This window comes from Perca flavescens, chromosome 13 (assembly GCF_004354835.1).
Source record: "Perca flavescens isolate YP-PL-M2 chromosome 13, PFLA_1.0, whole genome shotgun sequence".
NCBI classification, from domain to species: Eukaryota; Metazoa; Chordata; class Actinopteri; order Perciformes; family Percidae; genus Perca; species Perca flavescens.
Window position 1 is genome coordinate 13,226,984 of NC_041343.1, and position 22,353 is coordinate 13,249,336.

General features: G+C 39.7%; 1 protein-coding gene across 1 annotated transcript in view; it reads right to left on the bottom strand.

Annotated features, from left to right (window-relative positions):
- Window positions 1–22,353, bottom strand: part of LOC114566204 (glutamate receptor 3) — a 74,249-nt gene that overhangs the window by 47,087 nt on the left and 4,809 nt on the right. The window contains exon 3 of the mRNA XM_028594499.1: window positions 11,257–11,496. Within this exon, the coding sequence (XP_028450300.1) occupies window positions 11,257–11,496 (240 nt within the window). The remainder of the gene's footprint in view (window positions 1–11,256; window positions 11,497–22,353) is intronic.

The following is a 22,353-nucleotide window of genomic DNA, read 5'->3' on the forward strand; positions in this document are numbered from 1 at the left end:
AAGTGAACCAATTTAGATATAAATATATATTCATCTTTCCAACGGTGAAATATCCCTTTAATCAGAAAAAAAATGAAAAAAATCATCTATTCACAGCAAAAGGAAAACCGGCTCTTCTCAACCGGCTCAACCATTCACTGGTGAGCAGCACTGATGGACATGTGAGCTGACATATTTCCAATAGAGCTCCTAAGTATTCAGAGCACAGCGACTCAGCTGACATGTCCGCCCTCCATTCCCCTGCTGGTGACCTTCACAGTGAAGTGCTAGGCAGACAGCACTCAGATCAGGTGTGGCCTTTAAAGACAAGTGGCTCTTGCTGGGCGCCACCACATCAGCCACTCAGGAGTCTAAGGAGGCAGAGGAGATGTGTGTCCACATGTCTGACACTCGGGGAGGTTAAGGAATTCAAAAGGCATGTTAGTGCGACTTTCCTGTCTAAGTGCATTGTGAAGAGGCTGATCATAGATTAGAAACTGCTGAGCTGACCTCAGACTGGCTGCGGCTATGCCAACATCCAGACGTTATCAGGTCAAACATGTTGTTGTTTTTATCAGTTTGAAGATATCAAAGCAAGAATCCTGCACACTGTATCTCTGGAGGGGGAATGAAAAGGCAGAGGCCGAGTGTCAGTATTCTGACACATAGTACTGAACACCATAAGCTGGGATATGCATGACATTTTGAAACATGTTAGTAGCTGCTTAAGAAAAAGGATTTTGGGGGATTTACAAATGATTTCCCTGAGAGTTTTATTTTCATTCCTTTTCTGTCACTAAACTAAGCTGGATATTTTGGATTTAAACATTTGTATGAGCTTGTGGATGTGAAGCTATTCAGTATGCTTACAATTACTGTGGAAATAAAAGTGTGAAGTTTGAAAGCCCTGAACTGAAGGAAGTATCTGAAAGTGACATTTAGTGTCCTCTAACTTCAATAACCACAAATGTAAAATTTGAATGTCAAAGGACATCCAAGGTCTCTTGGTGAATATCAACTCTGGTGTAATTTATCAGTTGGTGCACAAATGACAAAGTCATTTGGTCCAAGAGTTTTGGTTGACTTTGTAAACAGATGGTACATCTTACAACAGCCAGCAGGCAGAACAACCACCAAGGTCATTTTACAGAGTCAATTATTCAGCACTGTCCTGTAAAATAATACATATTCAAAATGAGGAGCATATTGTCACAATATATATATATATATATATATATACACACACACTGTAGCAGGGGAAACGATTCAAGTTGTCACACAAGTAAAATGTTTTACAAAGACAGCCTTGATGTCAGGCAAAACATACCATACTTAAATTTCAGTTTCTGCATCAGGCATGGATAACACAACTCCAAATGAATGCTAATGTTGCTGTGTCTCTACTTGATGTGCAAAAAGGCAACTGTTTGCTTAATACACTGGCCAAATTAATGTCTGTCAGTGTATCTGTCAGGTTTCTCTTCAGTAGCCATTAATTAATGCTACCTTAGTGGCCATAATCAGTATTTTTGTATTAACAATAGATCCCATAACTACTTGTATGTGAAAGGGGTCGCTAGTACTGATGAACCCACAGATAATTATTATCCAACTTAGCTCTACAGAATGTTTTAGCATCTTTCAGCTCATTGTTGTTTAAGTTATTGCAACATCTGTTTCCTCTGCGATTCATTCTGCACCAGTACTCAACTGGACAGATTGCGCTTTCATCAATTCAACTGAGATTATGTTCCATATTGTATTTCATGTTCAAGTCTACAATTTGCTTTGAAGTTTGTCCACAAAATGCACCTAAAGAAATGCCTAAAGATGATGGCAATTTTCAGAGCGAGCAACACAAAGCAGAATTGTCCTGAGTATGAGCTTAGCATCCCACACAGCACTGCCCAGGAGATCAGTATGTACTCTGATATGGTGTTCTTTGCAGCTCAGAGGATTGATTTTATAGAGGGGTTACAGCGCTATTGGGTTCAACTGCAAAAAAAACAAAACTTTGAAGGTTACTCACAGATAGCGTTGGAATAAACCATTTTCTAAATGGCATATTGTATCATTTTAGTTTTTCTTTACTTGACTTAAAATATGCTAAACATGTGCCAAGACCTAGATTTTTAAATCTTGTGGGAAAAAAATCTTTGATCAAATGTAGAATAATACATCTACAGAGAGTTATTTTCCTCTGTGACAGACAGATTTGGAAGACTGACTGAGGCTCTGCTGGCACCTGGCTGTGTGTTTCTTTTTGTCTGTCTTGGGCAGCGGCTCACATGACAGCTGAGCGTGGTGTGCAGTCTCAACTGTGACTCAGTCGTCCCTCCCCCTCTCTAAAGAAGGTGACCTCTTTAAAATTCTCTTGAAGGCATCTGAACTACGCCGTTGTCATGGGATGCCCAAAGCTGAGCGTGACACCAAAGGAGAGTCAGACAAAGCCAATGAACCTGCTTCAGAGAAATCTCCAAAAATCTCAAAGCTTATATGTGGCTCTGCAAAGAACACTGTTTTCAGTGGGCAATGCTTACAGAGCCGATGAAATAAGAAAGGATTAAAGCTGCCACATGACAGTAAAAAGACACTTTTGAGTACAATTAGCCTAACAACGCCTACTCCTAATGCAGACCAATGCAGATAACGGCTCCCTGTTCCAAATTAGCTGAACTGCAAAGAACCCTGCACCTCCACACCACTCACTCCAGCCAAATCCCTGATCAGAGCTAATCAAACTGATTATCTAATGACAGCTGCAAAGTTCCTAACAGAATGTTGAGCATTTCCTTCCTTATTTAATGTAAATTCTATTCACATTTCATTAAGTAGTTTGTGACCTTCTGTTGCACTTAAAGATAATTCAAATTCTGAATTCATAAAAAGATGAAGACAGACTGAAACACACACATAAAGCACAGATATTTCTATTTGAACCACAAACAGAGAAATGAAGCAGGCTGGCTTCTGCCCATCAGTGAGAGCTGCACTATCTGTCTGTTCTTTTTCAGCTCCCCTATAAAATAAATAAAAATAAAAAACACCCTCCCATCTCTTAAGCAAATAAAAATGGCGTTTTCTCTTGGGCAAAAGGGAAGCGCACATCACATCAATCTCTTTCATAATGCAAAAAGACTACTGTTGTAATGGCCTTGTGTTATCCTGAAAGCAAGTGTCCTGAAATAGATGAGAGACATTTGAGCAATACAGAGACAGGAGTTCAGGCATAAACAGAGCAGTGCAGCAGTGGGGTGCTCTATTAGTCACCTGGTTTCTTATATGGCCATGGAAAGTGGTGAGGTTAGAGCAGATTAGATATGACAAGCTGGATCTAACAGAAAAAAGAGGAGAGGGGGGTCCAAATGCACGGAGTAAAAAACATTCGGTACATCTGACAGCATGTCTGACAGTGCTTGGCCCCATGTGCCATTTGCTGTTTTCTGACGCAGGAGAGGCACAAAGGCTTTGCTGACTCCTCTGTTCCCTCCCTCACTCTTCGTCTCCATACAGCTTCATTTTCTTTTCTATTCATTTGAAGATTTGGCTATTTCTTTCCCTGTGAACAGCTGAGACAACAATGTTGAGCTGAGGGGAAAATCTTTACTTTAGTGGGAATAAACCTCTTGCTCCTGAACTGCTCGCTCCTGCGTTCTGTTTGAGCAGACAGGAGCGAATAGACATTTAAAATAAGAGCAGGATAAATGGAGTCACACCTTACAGACTTCACATAGATAATCAATGATTAAAATCATCTTATGTATTGATTTCTAATCTTTTTAGGTGGCAGCATTATGAGTAGAGAAGTGTGTGGGGGGGGAAGCATTGATAGTATGTTGTTAAGAGTAAAAGATATGGTAAACATGATGATGATGCTTCAGGCTGCCTATTGACAAGATTTCAAGATGCCTCAGGCCTCACATTAATTTTAAAGCATCCATGACAAACGCAAGTAAGTGATATTACAGCAAAAGCCTGGTTGTCTCTGTAAATGCATACATATATGTGCATACATTTTGGCAGACATTTGATACTGGGCTACAGCTCATTATACTGCCTCCTATGACCATACATCAGGGTGATTGAAAGAAAGTAGCTTCGGGCTATGATGTACAGATGACAAATTAAAACTACATTAGGTGTCTGTGTAAGTGCTGTAGGGTTGGAAAATATAACAATGCATTCTGGAAGACAACATACAAGCATGTATACAACTTATACAGTGGACCGCTTTATGGCAATACAGGTACTTTTGTTTGTCAGGTATTTCATTTGCTGTAGTAGTCAAAAACAGACATTCCTGTCTGCTTATTTTTTTCTAATGAATAACAGCATTAGTTCAGGCAGAGCAATGACGTCGCGCCTGTATTGGCGTATGGCATATCCTATATGCTTTACAATTGTTGGCTCATTCACAGCTCTGTGGCAAGCAACATCCAGTCATTTTCATGCAGGTGTACAGCACAGACATTATAAGTTGATACTTCTTACTCTTACTCTGCTGGTACAACTTCCTCCACCATCCCAACCTCATCCTTTGTTGATTTAACTTTTAAGATCTAACGATCTTGTATTTGTTTAATAAGCTGGGGTTAGCTCTCTAGGCAAAATCCCCATTGCTGCTTAGATTCTTTGATATCTCCCTCAAACAGGGATTTTTCCATCATATCTAACTATTTCGCTGGTCAATTCTTTGATGCAGGTGTCTCTGTTTGAATGAACAATTTCTCAATCATTTTCCAGTTTTATATCAATATAAAACAACATTGTGATATAAAATGACATATATCAAGATAGTGGATTTTAGCTATCACCCGCCCCAATCAGAAAGATGTTGGGCCAACACTGGATCTACTCTATACTAAAGGGATGACCACCTGCCAAAAGATGTTTCCTTATGGATGTTTTGATGTTGGTGGTAGAGAAAACTGTTTAACACGATGTTCCCATGGATGTTTATTTGTGTTGATATCTGGAGACTGTGATGGCAACAGCACATGATTCACATCACTGTCATACTCTAACCATGTATTCAGTGGCCCTCTATACCCTGTATGGAAGCATTTAGCATTTGTTACACTTCTCAACATATTTATTCAGGTTTATCGTTTAATTAATCACCCAAATACACAATGAAGTATGAATAGAAGATTATAGACGATTATATTCCATAATATAGCTTTATTATATAGCTTGCAGAATGGAAGGCATAGAAAGCTGAGTGATGTAGGAACTGTCCAAGGTCCTGAAACAATGATCTCTGCATCGAGACAAGTGCTCATTTTTGTTTACACTGGAATAGCGGTTGCTTTAAGCAAACTACCAGGAAGTTGTGTGAAAGGATGCAAAGCAAAAATGATCCAATGTTCCATTTTATGTCTACAATACCAGTGTGTTAATGCACTTGTGCGGTAATGGTTATTTGTTCATATATAGAGCTGCTCATGTAGAGCTTCCCAAAGGACAGACTAACTGTAATGAGGCCATGCCTTGCAACTCCCCTTTTCAAGCAAAGAACAATGATTTACAAAGTGATGCAACTGCTTAAAGTTATGTAATGTCTCTCTGAAGGTTGCTGTAGCTAAAGTAGTGTGTTACATTATCTGGGATGTTCCTTCGGCCAATCTGTTAAATGGAGAAAATGTTTGTTATTCTGCATAAATAATTCACATATGTAATTGCAGATACAATGGGCTTGATAATGCAGTGTGGAGCAGAAGGTCTGCAGAGTACTGTACAAGTTGTCTGATGTTGTTTTCAAGCTGCACTGCTTCTGCATGCATGGATGTGCATGGATCAATTGGTGCCATTTTGGGCGTCTGGCAGAGCGGAGTGAGTGCTTGATAACAGAGGAGGTTTGGTTCATGCAGAAATACAACAGCTAACACCTCAGCTGTATCTTCTCACCGAATGCACACCGCTCTTTGAAGTTTTCACCAATGACGTCACCGCACACAAACACACACACACACGCTTACAGCATCTAAATTGCATGCCTTTCCAAACACACTCCATTCCCAGCTGTAAACTAAAGGCAATCTGATTCCCACAGAGAATCTTCAATGTATTCAACACTGAGTCAGAGAAGATTCTCCAAAACATGGAGCCAAATAAACATGCTCTCCTTAAGAAAACAGAAAAAAAGACACTGTACTCTTTTGAGTGTTTTTACCAGTACACTTGACACAGTCTTGTCTAACCTTGGAAAATCTTTTTTTTTCAGCCACGTGCTTTCTCATCTGCATCTCTATGTTTTTCAGAATCCTTTGAAACCCATCTCACAGTACCTTTCAACCACTACTTGGCTATTCTGTTGTACATGTGTATCCAAGTTACGCTCTCCTTTGCTCTTTCTATGTTCTCTATGAGACATAATAGAGTCCTTGAACAGGGAGGGTAACAACTCTCTTGAAGCAGAGGAGTTTGGTTGATAAATCTCTGCCTCAGGTCCAATATTAGGGCCTGGGTGTAAAACTGTGTTTACCCAACAGGGGTGGGGTCAAGGTCTATTGATATATGTCCATCTCGAAGTGAAGGTGCAGTAAGGTAAGGTGTTCACAACTGCTTTGTGCTATTCGGACTCTCTCTCTCTCTCTCTCTCTCCCCCACTCTTTGTTAATGAACCTGTATGCCTGACTGCTGAGTGCAGCTCTTTAGCAGTGTGCAATTAATCAGACGTTTCCTTGCGGAGACGAAACCAACCAGACATTCAGCAGTAGGGCAGCGTGATTACACACCGAATGCAAATTCTCCACCATTCCGACCATCCCCATTTGTCAGAGGGGCAGGAGGATGCAGGAACAGCTGCAGTTAAGGTTGTTAGATAGAAGTCGTTCATTTTAATGGCAACAAAAAGAAATTAAGATTGAGTTTGCATTATCTAGAGTTCATGAATCAGGGGGACTGCATTAGACAGTGAGGATTAGATTACACAGTGAGATCGCTTTACTCAAGTATTGTACTTACAATTTTCCAAATGGAAACATTATTCTCTTTAATCGGCTACATTTATTTAACAGCTAAAGATACTTAAAGGTCCAGTGTGTAACATGTTTAGTTGTTCATTATCAAAATCTGTGTTGCCCGTTCACAAACTTGTCCTTTTTCGTGAATATTTACCACCACCATCAATTCCAAGTATTACTTTTGGCTTGAAATTTTACATTTGGGGTATATGCTCCATATTCATGCGCTATCTTGAAATACGTTAGCCGGTAAGGGACATACAGGATATACAGTACTGCTCCCCCTTTCGCATTTTCACTGTCACACAATAAACTCACAGGTGCTGCTAATGCTGCTAATGGGTATCGTAGCTTCCCGGCCGCGGCAAGATTGAAGAAGAAAACATGGAGGACCACACATATTCAAAATTTAAATTTCAGGAAAAGGAGTCTTCTTCTTCGCCCAGAAAAAGAAAAAAGATATTGAAAAAAGCAAGAGACCAGCTTTTTGAAGCATGAAGGCTACCATAGCTGTAATACGTACTTTGAACTGCGTGGTGCGAGAGACTTAATTGCGATATATGATGTCAACGCTAGATGGGAGAAATTCCTACACATTGGACTTTTAACAAATTAAGATTTTATTTACAAAACATATGATAAACTCAGTACAAAATTATGCATTAATGTGTTATTATAGATTAAAGATACTAGAGACTATGTAGCTTTAGCTGAACACTCTGGGCACAAGTGACAATTATGGGACAATTGTAAATGCTAAAACATATCCTTCTATAGTTAGCTAACACAAGCTATTGGTCATTCCAGACCAAGTAAGTCTGTGACAGCAAAACAACAGTGTGTTGAGTTCAACAAGGATGTGTTTTGCTGCTTATGAACTGACGAAGATTGTGTGGTTTTGTCAATTAAAAGTTCCACAGTCTCACTTTAAACTATCCAACACGATATTAAATAATTGAAATTTGCTCCACCTCAACGAGCTACAACATTAGAATGCTTTATACACCTTTAGGCATAATGTATGGATTATATTAATAATATTAACAATCCAAGAAAACACTGACAAGGGCATTGTTCTGCATAATGAGTACTTTCACCTTTGATACTTAAAGTACATTTTGCTATTAGAAGATGTATTTTTTCAATTTGGGACATTATTTGTTATAAAGCATCTTTAAATTGTTGTATTGGTTAAGGATATGAGTACTTATATTCAATGCTAAAAATAAAAAAACACAGTGACATTTCTTCTCAATCATAATACTATATGTGTCTCACTTTAGGAATGTAACAACATCAGCAAAGCAGATTAATAACCCTCCATTACTGCGATAGTCAGAATACCTACTGTAGAGGTCATCCTAGATGAGAGGACTAGGACCGAGATGCAAACAGTAATGCAATACAACGGTTCTCAAAATTCTCCTCTAAGACACACATTACAAGAAGAGATTTCATCTGTTGAGACTTGTGGAAATGTTTTTATTTTTTTTATTTTATGTTTCACAACAGCAGTTGGACTTTGTTCCTCTTAACATCAGTACAGTGTCTTTGTTATCTAAGTGCCAGCCTGTTGAGGGCATTAAAAGAACTGCCACTCAAGGCACATAGACAGTTATTTTAACACTAAGTCTCTGTGGTTTCTTCTTGGTTAAAAGCAGCTACAGTATTAGAATTACCAAAACACATTTATATACACAGGGTGTTACTGTAGCTGCTTTTAACCAAGAAGGATTGGTTAATTATTAAGATTATTTTGTAAATTGCCATCATTTTGACAAGGATTATTGTACTATAAAGTATTAATAACTGGCATGAATGGTATACTGTGGTACTCCTTGTAAAATATTTAAGCCATGTATGCACTTTGTAGTAAACTATGTAAATATGAAAAAACCTGGTACGGTCCTACTCTCAGTGGCCAGCTGGTAATGCCCAGATGTTTCTCGGTTCAAGAGGTCTTTTCTGCCAGCAGCCATTAGTCTGCTTAATGAGGACATTTCAGGAAATCCAGGATAAATAGGTGATGTTGCACTGCGGCAGATAAACATGTCGTTAATGACCCATGTGTGTGAAGGCGGAAAGTCTTTGTTGTGCTTTACTTGCATCTGTGTGGTTTCTTCAGTTTCCCCTTTTACTGTATATCAGTTAGGTCTGTCAAACAATGAATTCTTCCAATGAGCGTGGGCTGCCTGAAACAGACTGCTATTCTGTACGAAGCAGCTGCGGGAAACAAACTCTACTCTTTATTTGATCATCATTACGGAGAAGGCAGTTAAAGCAGTTTAAATCAGTACAATGCTGCTGTCAGAGGAGGGCATCTCCAACATGAAAGAGAAGCTGAACCTATTTGATGTCAATGCTATTTCCAATTTGAAATTCACATTGAAAATGACTATATTGTGTAGTTTATGCACAGGTACATTAAGTGGCATCTCTGGGCATTTTATTTTATATTACATATTATATTTATATCAAAATCCTCATACATATAGCGTTTTGATGGTAGTTATGCCTTAAGGCTATGATAATAAAAAAAATTATCTTTTTTTACAGTATGGTGATGAAAGGGAAGACAGAGTCCACTGTTTCATTTTAATGATTTTTCCAATTTCAAGCTGATTTAAAGATGCCTTTTCTTTTCTTCTCATAAGAGACTCTGTTCAGATGTGGAAAGTGTCTTGTCAATGGACAGGCATTATACATATCATTGTAAAACACCTCAACAGCCTATTACTGTCATATTGTCCCACAAACTATCAGCTGTCACTCACACGAGCATCTCTGAGCAAAGTCCCTCTCCGGCCTTAAATAGAGCCCTCTTCCTATTATGAATATTAAAGTGACATTTGGATGAGTGTTGGCTGTATTGCTCCAAAGCCTTGACGGGGAGGAGTGGGCTGGGACTGGCAGCCAAAATAGGATGGCTAAATAGCCTCTCAGCAAACACAAGCTGTGCAGCATTTGGGAATCCATCCTAAACTACAGTGTTTACACTGTGTCACACTGTAGAAATGGGAAGGGTATTACAGATGGTGGCCCGTCAGACTCGACACAGCAGGTGAGAGAGGCCAAAAAAGTCGAGAGCTCTAAGGGCCACATCAGGAAGCACTTCTGAGTTGATTGTGCCCAAGAGACGCTTTAAACTGCTTAATCATTGTGTCTCAACCACACAAGCTAACCAATTATCAGATTCTACAATCTGCCACCAAAACACAGAGACACATCGGCCAGCCAATGAAACCGAGGCCCCCTCCTGATTTACAAGCACTAACTGACTCCTTAATGAGGTCAAGCATATACTGTACATCACAATTATGGAAGTGTTGCTGTTGTCTTTGTTTGTTATAAGGGTTTCAAGAATATCTTACTTTCTGCATACATACATTTGTTAAAAAACTGACCCAAAAAAGTGTTTATGCAGATTTTAAAAAAATGCACAGAATGGCTCAGTGAGACTCAGTTTCATGACTGAGCCTTAGATTAGACACCCACCTGAATGGGACGGGAGATATATAAAGTGAGGCGGGGGGAGTGGAAAAAAAGGAGTGCACTTGTCCTAGAAATACCCGATGTCAGTTTAAAAATACTTGGAATGCACAGTTCTGAACAGTTTGGCACATTTACTAGCAGAGACTGCACCCAGAAAATCTCTACATCGAGTGATTTTCAATACAAGTAACAAACCCAAATGGAATCACGTCACACATATATTTGCTGATAAAAACCACACAGAGATTGTTGTGCTCTTTCTTAACTCAACCTCTCCAGATGCTGACCCTCAGAGGACGACAAAGACCCAAAGTCTGTAAATAGCTGGCCTACATGAGGGGAGCGGGAGGCCATGCTGAAGTTACAGTATGTTGTGTTCTGTCTTTATATAATCCAATTAGAGCTAAATGATAATCAGAGAGTTCAGAGGATTAGAGGCTCAGGCAGCTGGAGTCGTACTACGGCGGCAGATCAGCAGCACCTGTAGATGACTCATTCCTCGGAAGCAAGGAGCTATTGACTGCCTCTGAGAGAAGCATTCAGCCACATACTGTAGTGAAGCAATTTAGGATCATTACTGCCATAGATTAAAATGTATCAGACCACTTAGAATGAGGATTGGCGATGAAGGATTTACATATTAAAGACAGATCATATACACTGTATAATAACACCTCTGCATGAGCAGGGCTTGGCGTGCCAATTACTTTTTCCACTTTCTCTAGCAACGCAATGTTCTGCACTACTCATTGGTCGCCTACTGAAAGCCTGTGTTGTTTCCGTAGCTGAGTTTTTTGCTTTCCCAGTTGGCCAATCTTACCTCTGTCGGTGTCGTAAAGGTAGACAAACTTCTCCCACTTGTAATGGTCCAGCAGACTGAGAACAGCTCCTCGCAAACCAGGCCTCATCTGGATGACAAACTGCACGTCAGCGTCGATGGGGAAGCTGGGAGTAATGAAGGAGGTGTGCAGCGCCCCACAGAAGGAGGTCAACGTGTTCATGGACCTCCTGTCGTAGAAGCCGAGGATGGCGTAGACTCCCCGGGAGAACTGGGAGCAGACTGGTGGCAGAGACAGGGAGCAGGTTCAGGTCAGGGACAAGCAAAGAGTCAAAACAGAGTCATTTGTGATCAGCTATTCTTTTAGTCAGGAGGGATGCCAACAGCACAAACTGGCCTTTTAAACTAAGTTACGGTCAAAATATCATAACATGTTCAAAGTTAAAATTGCTGAGACCTTTAATGGCCAATGTAGGGGTAAAAACTTTAATGCAAGGTTGAGATGTGGGGGGATTCATGATGGCATTAATCTAGTGAGTGAAGCATCTGAATAAATGGGTGCCATGTGGGATGTCTGCTCCCCATGGCCAAGCTCTGCTGCCCAGTGCCCTTCAGTTCTCCTTGGTCTAAATGCAAATGCTTGGGTAATCATCTAGAAATAATGGGGAAATCAGTGCATTGGCCACAGCTCTTAATGGACAAATACTCTGAAACATGTGCATGCAAATGTGCAAGCGCCAGGCTGTGCTGCAGTATAAAAGATTTACAACAAGCCCTATCTGCTGCCATCTGCGGGCCTATGGAAATGAGCTCCGGCCATAAATGCTCAGTGCATCAGACACTTGGTCCTACAAGGCATTAACGATTTTATTTTATTTATACATAATAAATGGTTTTGATAACACCAAGCCGGACTGAATTAGTGATAAGACCCTTGTCTTAATGTTAGAAATAACTGAGGCAAATGTTGGTCAAACAAGTAGAGCTGCTGTGATATTTCTGACCCTCTGCTCAATGCAGATTCCAACACTGTTCACTGAAGCTGCTCAGTATCTCTAAGCAATGTTTAATTATGTTATTATCTAACTGATTGGATGTAATGAGGTGTCGTTTTTGGGGAATCTGTAGGCTGAAATCGAGTCACTCTGAGGGAAGTCACCCTGCAACATACTGTATGAATTTCTGGTAACATTTTAAAAGGAGGGTACAACACATGCTTAAAAGAGTCCTCCACTTATTTTGCAATTGCACTCCATGCCAGACTCACGATAGACAGAAAATTCATGCAGCAGAACCAGACTGATTGTCTTTTTATTCCAGTTTCGTCAAAACCTGGCGCCCACATTACCTACAATGCAACTCAACCACCGCCAGTTTGGCCTGAGATTAAGGTGTGTTATGCTATTAAGCAGAGATGAGGAACAGAGGTCTGGTAAGATCACTTCTTTCTAACTCCACACCATCAGAATGTTTTTTATTTTAATTTTTTACTTGTAGTCTTCAGCTCACACAACACATCGTCATACCTAAATGACTTTATAGGTTGATTTCCAAAGAATCCTAAAATGACATGACCGTTCCATTTACTGCCACATGGTGGTGATTGAATCACGTTACCGTAATCATGTGACCGTAATCGTGGGACGTGACGTAACGGCCCGTAGTTTCAGGGATTTGCAGCTGGAGGACATAACCTGACTTCACGGACGTCACATTATCGTGATAATTACAGCTTTGAGATGTCGCCGCATAAGACACTCAACTGTGGGTCGTTATGAGCTGCTTATATAATCGACCCATATGGCTGTTTTCTGGGTGAGGGTGGTGCTGACTCAAGTAACATCACTTGAGCTCCCTCTGAAACCACAAAAGATTTTATACAACCTTTTTCACATATGCAGTCGTACTCCTCAACACCTGCAAACAGACTTTGATGAGTAAAATCAGTGGAGTCGGTGAAAGAAATGATCAAGTCACATACTGTAACACTTCAATCATCAATTAATGAATGTTGATAGTTGAAGTAACGTCCTGATACTAAGTTACAAATTATTTATTGAACATTTACTGAATGAAAGTATTTGCAAATTTTTAGTTCATCATTACTTATTTAAGATTTCAATAAGTCCCCCTTTTGGGAAAAAATTGCATTGGCTAGGTGGAACTGCACTTTACATAAGACTCACACATTTATGTCTGCAAACACAATAAAATAATTTCACAGTTCTGTGATTTCTCCATGTGTTGGGGTTCAGTGCTGTATGTTTTTCAATGGCTGCTTCTGTTCAGCTGTCCTTTAAAACTCATTCATCAACACATCGATAGCTTGGTTCAATCATCTTTTTCTCAGTCATTTTATTATTCCCTCATCCTTATAATTTTCACAGCCTTCAACTTAACCCTTGTGTTGTCTTCCCGTCAACCTTTTTTTCGACGTTTTTGATGCCTTTTTTTCACAGTTTGTTTTTGCTTTTTTCTAGCGTTTTAAATTTCTTCTACACATTTTCAGCGCTTATTTCTACGTCCCATATTTTCTTATATAAAACAAAAATTGAAAACGGGTCAATGTGACCCGAAGTCAACACAAGGGTTAACTCACACACATCACATTGCTAATGTGTGTTGAAAGGCCAGTTTAGGTTTAAATACTAAAACACAGGCATCCACAGAAATAAAACATGCACCTGTTTAGTGTTACTGGTAAAAGATGATGCTGTATTTCAGGACAAAAATATTTCAGGGGCTGCTGCACCATTGTTTTTTATCTGAAGGACAATTTTTCAGCTTCATTTCAAGGACTGGATGGGCCTTTCGTAAACAGTTAGCTAAACCTCCCTTCATAAACAGAAAAATGTCAGAGCGGATGATCTTCTATTTAGTTTTGGATTCAGCATGCTTCACAGTAGCTCTTTCAGTGGATAACATTATTCAACAGAACACGGATCCCGCTCAAATTACAGATTCACAAATTCCGTCTGCAACACACAATGTACAGCTCATGTTATCCAAAAAGAATAGAGGGCAGCAATACAATTAACACTTCTCAGCTCATCTAATATCATCCTATTCTTTTGTCAAAATGGGAACAAGATCTTTTTGTTTGTCAAGGTTAAATAGACAGCATGTTCTCTTATATTTGGGCTCATGAAGCAGTAAACACAAGTCAACTACGGTAAAATCCCCTGATCACAGTCAGCAATGAAGATATGCATAATTTACTTTATTACAGAGGGGAAGTGGAACTGTGTTTTTTACACTGCGGGCTCTGTGCATTTCTGTTCAGAATACTAACACATGCTTTATATGCATGATTAACATCCAACTGGAATAATCCACCCCCTTTTCTCTTTCAGTCCATCTCACTTCCTCCATCATCTAACAAACACCCTGTTCTTCCTTTCATTGCTGTTGCTTTCTCCTATTCTCCCTCATCAATTTCTCTGCTTCTCTTAAGCTCTCGCCATCTCGTCAAACTTTACAAGTAGATTCCGCAGCTCCTGTAGCGCCAACACTGTCTTAAGTCTTCCCCAAACCTGGGGCTTTGTAGCTTTGAGGGTCTTCACGCAGACAGCTGCGGAATCATAAAACTGGCTGATGTCGGGATGAACTTGTGATGTATGTGCACAGCAGAGGCGTGTCTACAAAGTGAATTCTTAAAGCTATTGCTGAGGGGGAATTGCGGGAAGCTGCTGTCCTCGCCTGAAAAGGAAACACTGCACGCATGAAGAAATTTTAACTTTATGCATATAAGAAAGTGAAAATAAGGAAAAGGATAGAGGAGGACTCTCACTGAGATGAGGAGGGGGATTTTCTTGGACTGACATGTGAGAGCCTTAAGGTTTGAGGGAATTGGATACTGTACTTGGACAAAGTGAGGACAACAACTTTACTTTTTGTGACGATAACAAATAACCTGTTTATGTGTGTGCTGCTACCCGGTGGGAAGTTATTTTTCTACTGCTGTCTGAGAGGAGTGCCAGCAGCAATACTAGAGGACACGAGAGCAGGACTTCAGTTTGTTTTCCTGAGGGAGGTCATGTTGGTCTTAGCCACATGGGAATACCTGCCTTGTCCTAGGGTCAGATGTTCAGTAAGAGAAGAAGGCAGAGGACACGGCACAAACATGCAGCTGCTGTCCCAAAATTACCAACTTATTAAGGATGGGAGTCAAAGAGAAAGTAGAAACACTACCATGCAAACACATCCATTCAAAGCCTTACACAGTAAATACCCCATACACGTATATACACTATACTAACTATATTACATACGGCCTCTTACTGCCATTTGAATTACATTTGAATTACTTGCACCTTTCAACATCCAACAGCATGAATCATTAGTCTACAGAGATGCTAGCTGGTGCTACTGGTGCTTTGAGCAAATTACTAATGCTAGCATGCTAACATGACACTATCACAATGACAGTGCTAAAATGCTGATGGTAAGCAGGTGTAATGCTAACGATGATCATCATCTTAGTTTAGCATGTTAGCATGCTAACATTGGCTATTACTAAACAAAGACCTAAACCAAAGTTCTGATGGCGCTATATGAAGAGTCAGGGTATAGCCAAAGTTAACAGTTAATCCTGAGGCAGACATGAATTGTAATGGCAATCGATCCAATAGTTGTTGGACATTTCACTTAAAGGTGGCGCTAGAGGAAAAGTCATGGGATCATCAAAGTGATATGAATTCATCGTTTGGGAACCATTAATGTCTGTCCAAAATGTCATGGCAACCTATCAAGTAGATGTTGAGATATTTCAGTCTGAACCAAAGTAGTCAATCAACTGACAGTCATGATGACTGGATTTCACGCTGTCTAGTGCTGAACAGTTACTTTAAAGACACTGAATGTGAACACCGGAGAGGCTGAAAGCTTGGACAGGATCAACCTCACAAGCCTACAAGCAAGTAGGTAAGTAAACCCATTTAGCAATAACTTATCCCTTCAGTATGTGAAAGCAGGAGAACCATCTAACACACGGTGGTTGTAGCACAAGTTACAGCATCTATTTAAAGCTCCATTGTGTAATTATTTTAGTTGATTCTTGGCAAAAAACCCTTTGTTCTTTCACAAATATGTGCTCATTCATATGTAATTACTTCCAACAACTAATCAAAGTATTCTCGTAAGCGTAGACTCTGAAGCCATTCAGAATCATTCAGAATACATACGAGCGAGCCGCTCGAATGGCGGCAGCCATGTTGCGCCTCCATCTTTAAAATACATTAGCCAAAGAGGGACATACCTCCACCTTTCGCGCTTTTACACTCAGTGGCACTGTGACGAAAACCAGGGAGGGAGGGGGGAGAAGATTACTCGCAACTCACTGCCGGTAGATTTGAAAGCCTGTTGAAGATGGAGTATCACGCCTATTCTCTAGGACATGTAACGGAGTCGCCAAGGAAGTTAAAAAGAGAATTAAAACGACAACGTGACAGGCAAAGCAACAAGACCAAAGTTAATATTGGAGTGGCTTTTCCAAGATGGAAAGAGCTCATAATGAGCAAGGATTTTAAAAAGGGATGCCGAAGTTGCCTGCTTTCTTCTCAAAAGGTAATTCTATTTGTGTAAATTCAATGTTTTTATTGTTTTTATTTGGGTCTGTGTCGACCTCACTATAGTCAATCTTAGCTGTCTATTGGTTTTCTTCTGTAAATTAATCAAAATGTCAGACTGGTTCTTACATCAGGTTTTATATGAGACCATTAACCCCAGATAGCACATGTGGGTTAACCTCTGCATGATTTACAACTGTGGAAAGAACTATGAAGTGTAAATCAAGGTGATCCATGGTTCCCATCATGAAACACAGATTGTCTCTAACTTAACCCAGTTCACTAGACTACTTATGGCTTATTCCTGCCAAACCAACAATACTGACACATATATATATATATATATATATATATATATATATATATATAAAGCATAAAAGTAATGACGATCTCTTTCCACTTATGTTTGAAAGGGGATCTTCAAATGAGACAGCATTACTAGGCTGGATGGAGGATGCCAACTAATCTTGTAAATGTGTTGACTGACAGACACTCAGCAGATTCTGTGTTTCCTCGTGGAAACGAACTGAGCGGCTAAGCTGTGCCGTTTGTCTTCTGAATGATGATTTGCAGGGTCAGAACACACAGCCAACATCCCTCCCCTGTTATTCCAGGTAACATGCCTCCTTTGCATTGTGCCAGCAGCTGTTTAGTGTGTCAGCTGGACAGGGATGTTGTGGGAATATCTCAGGACTCTGTCTGTGTCTGACACCTGAGTGACAACACATTCCAGTGGGTCGCAGGTGTTTCCAAACATTTTCACAGCTGTATGTCACTGAGAACCAATTTTCACCCTCAATAATTCCGTTTCTGCTTTAACAGAGGCATGGAGGGGCTCAAGCCCTCCCAGGATGCACTGGGCAGCAGGCAAAGAGACATTGAAGAGGTTGGACAAACAGAGGTTGGATAAACACACATATAATCACCCACTTCTGGTGTTGTGGCTTGTGGGTGTTTGGTATGGTATTCATACATAGGAATCTTCTCTAAATTCCTTCTGATCTGCATGTCTTTGGACTGTAAAAGGGAAGCTCACAATGCAGAAAGCCCTAAATACTATATATATAATAACTATGATAAGTATATTTTAAGTTTTTATCCAAATATTGCCCTAAGGGTAACTTTCTAATGCAATTGTTGTGCACATGTATCAAAAAAATAAAGTGCACTCTATTTATAGGCAATGTCTCAGCACAAAGACATGAAAAGGGGAAAAGTCTGTAATTCAATTTAGCTCAGTACTAATGACAAGAATAAAGCAGCCAAGGTTTTGAATAAGCATGTCAAACAAAAGGCCAAGATTGAAAACATACATATTTTACGTTGCTTAACCTCTCTGTAAACAGGTCATTAGCGCATCTTCCATCCCTAACCATGGTTGATTTCTGTTTCCAAAGCATAAAATTAGATTTCTCTCCTCGTCAATCCTTTAAATCTTCCAATAACTTCCACATGAATCTATTACAGTGTTTGACCTTTAAGAATGCTGTAACTCTAAAGATTTGTTTCATTACATTTTAAATTTTTTTGCCTTCAAGCCTTTTTAAGATAGTAAGAATATGTAAGTTATGATGTGGGACAAACCTGAAAGCAAATATCAGTCATCCTATTTTCATTTCCATCACAAGGGTGCCCAGATAGCTCAGTTGGTAGAGCGGGCGCCCATAGAGGTTTACTCCTAAACGCAGCAGGCCCGGGTTCGACTCTAATCTGCAGCCCTGTGCTGTATGTCATTCCCCCCTCTCTCTCCTTTCATGTCTTCATCTGTCCTGTTAATAAAGGCCTAAAAATGCCCAAAAAATAATCTTTAAAAAAGAAAACTGCAACACAATTGTCAAAAATAAAATAGGAACTTCACTGACATACAATATATTTCACAATTCACTCTGGAGCATAACTCAGTGGTACTAAAATATACAATAGAATTGATTGTGAAATGGATTTTCAGATTGCATTCATTGTGCTACATGAACATTAAAATAGACATTTAAACTGGGCTGTGTTTACCATGTTTACCATCTGACTTAGTGTGTTAGCAGGCTATCATTTGCTACAGTAATTAGCATTTAACACACAGTACAGTTGAAGCTAATATAAATATGATTAGCTTTGCAATCAAATTTTATCAGAATCCATCCACTAGTTGTTGAGATATTTCAGTCAAAACCACAAATTTAAACCTGCAGCTGGCACTAGGGGAAACATTAGGGGATCACAAAACTAGAATTAGGATTCATCCTCTGGGCACCAGGAATGTCTGGACAAAATGTCAAGGCAATTCATCCAATAGTTATTGTGACATACAACATGGCTAATAAAAAAAGATTTTGCATTAGAAATGCATTATTATGTTTCTGAAATTGCACATGAGCCTTTAAGTAGTAAATCTTTACAGCATCTAAACTAGTTTGAGTTTAATAAGCCACACTCATTCTACTTAAAGGCTTGTTAAGATCTGCTTGTTCAATTTCACCATAAAATCACAGTAAATGTTTGTTTTGTGATGATAATATGACCTAAGGCAAAGTTTACTGCGTTTAAATGATCTCTGTGTTATGACATTTAAGTGTTCTTATATTTGTATCCGCATTACAGTCTGCATTGTTGTGCAATTCATCCCAGTTGACCAACCACAGAGAAAGCAGAGGGCATATAGGGACCGAAGCCTGAGTAGGTGTTTCCTCCTCAGGCAGTGTGGTTGCATGTTGGCTGGAATTCCCTCTTCTCTACAGATTACAGCTTTGTGAAAGCACACATCTTCTTCCAGTGGGTTACCCCGAGCACATACTCATTATACGCAAAAAGCGGGGAAACACTCGTTGGATTAGCCCTAATCTGAGGAATACAACTGGATTCAACCCACATGCTAAAACAACATGACAGAAGGAAATCTACAGCAGCGATACACAGACATGGGCTTTGGTTATTGGAGTCCTGTATGGAAGAATACACTTTAATATTCACTGCACCGCAGTAAAAGCGCTGCTAACACTCCACCTACACATGCTTTGCATATACTGTAAAAACATCATCCAAGGAACACTATTACAAGAGACAGAGGAATAAAACACACTCAATTTAAAAAGGTTGGAATGCTGTAATGCTGCAGAAGACACTGAATAAAAAAGAAAAAAACAAAAAAAAGGAAAAAAAATTCTTTCACGTTATTCTGTGTAGTTCACAGCTTGTTGTCCTTGGATCATCTCAGGTAACATTTAGTTAATAACAGCAGAGCTCTCCGAGGCAGCCTCCATGAAGGACGTTGTGTAAGACTGCAACAAACTGCTACAGCATCACTGTAGCTTGTCAGTAGTGATCACTGTCGCTCGGTTACAGCGCTGACATGTACGCACATTCTGATTCAAAGGATGAAAGACTAACTGTACATCTCTAGTACAGTAGCTTGCCCCCAAATCTATTCAGTACTATTCAACCATTTTACAGCATTATGACCAGCCAGAGTTGAGCAACTGTGTAAGAAAAACAAGAAATAATATTCTTTCGTGCAAATAGCTGTAATCCTCCATCCATCCATCCATCTTCGTCCGCTTATCCGGTGTCGGGTCGCGGGGGGAGCAGCTCCAGCAGGGGACCCCAAAACTTCCCTTTCCCCTAATCCTGTTTGGCCAAATACATGTAGCATTTTGAACTTGACTGCCAGTGATGACTTCAGTCAACTAATACTTAAAAGCCTCTGTTGTAGTTATGGCCATTTCTTTAGCATCTGTATTCCCTTTTTCAAATAAAGCTGATGCATGTATGCTACATGCTGACCCATGAATGTTGTGTTGCCCCACAGCAATACACCCTAAAAGCTCTTGTTAAACTAAGGGTCAAAGCATGTATTCATGTCAGTGAAAGTATCAGAGAGCTGGCATTGCCTGCAAGTGAAATGACGCTTTAGGTAGATACAAATATTCTAAAGACATTCTAAAAGCTTTTATGTTTTTATTATGCTCCCCAATGAGAACGCCATGACAAATCTGAGGATGAGTACTTGTCAACTTGGGGCAAGTCATCCAAACTGACAGGACTCTGGCTGCAGTAGCAGTAGCTCAGATATTTTTAACAGTGCATCGTGATAAAAGGACATGCTTTTGGGTAAGTATCTATTTATGTTTAAATAAAACACAAACATACAAGATGTCTGGTTGTCCAAATATCTAAGCGGAGCTGGTGAATATGTTTTTCATGCTGAGCAAGTTTTAATAATTGAATTTAGGCACAGTGTTTTTTTTCCTCTGATTATCAGTGACCTCAGGGACTCTGATGCTACTATGTAAATAAATAACAGTTTCAATAACAATTTATTGTGTGTGTGTATACACATTTATTACCCCAGCCAAAGAGTGTGTATTAAGATAGACACTATCATGCAGAATGCTCTCCCTCAGGCCAAACAATTTGACAACCTTGTCTCTGGTGCTCATGCATCATTCATGACTTGTCGGGTTTAAATGAGTTCTCAAAGTTATGATAGATCCAAGGTTGTTATGTATTGTTTGGTTACGTTCCAGCATGTTCGTTTTACTACAGTAACGGCTGCAAAAATTGTGTAAAGCATTGCCAAACATTCACCTTCGATTTTACAATATTTCCAAAAACTGGTGAAGACATCCTCTGATGAGCTTTTTTTCTTCTTCTGAAATGATGGCTGTGTGTGAGCATTCATAAATACTTAAAGGAATATTTTGATATTTTGTGAAATATACGTTTTGCATTTAGAGATAGAGAAGAAGATCAATACCACTCTTGTGTTTGTACAGTAAATCTGAAGCTACCACCAAGTCCAAGACCAGGACTAGTCGAGACCGAGTCAAGACCGAGTCCAAAGAGGTTCAAGTCCAAGTCAAGGCCGAGTCCAAATGAGAGACAGTCAATACATTGACAGAGACTGTTTATAATTTATGTTACATGAGAGACAGTATAAGTATCTTATATTTTAAGATGATAATTTTTTTTAAAACTTATTACAGTATTCCGCCCCTTCCCAAAAGTTCTCCAACGGAAAGTTCCCAGATGGATATGCCGAGCAAATGCGAAGCAATCCATCTGGCGGAGTCAGGTTAGCCAAGTGTGCACCAGGCGACAAATCTCAATGCCTGTTCTAGATGGATTTTGAATTAAACTAATACCTGTATTCATCAATGGTTTTGTTTTGAAGGAGGGAGTTACTTTAGAACAAAAGCATATAGTGCTGGACTCGGCCGAGACCAACTAGAATATTTAGCGAGTGTAATGGCCGAGTCCGAGACAAGTCCGAGTCCAAATACCAACGAGTCTGAGACAACAGAAATGCGTCTTGAGGACTGAAGTACTACAGCCCTGCCGCCACCAGATGTTCATCTTAGTTTAGCACTAAGACTGGAAACAGGGGGAAACAGTTAGCCTGGCTCTTTCCAAAGGTAACAAAATCCACATGCCAGCACCTCTGAAGCTTACTAATTAACATGTTAAGTTTTCGCTGGTTGCCTGGTAACCTTACAGAGACGATAAGATACCAGGAAGTTATTGCGCCCAACCAAAATAATAGTCCGGCACATAATCCCCCTGTAATATAACAAAGTGGCGT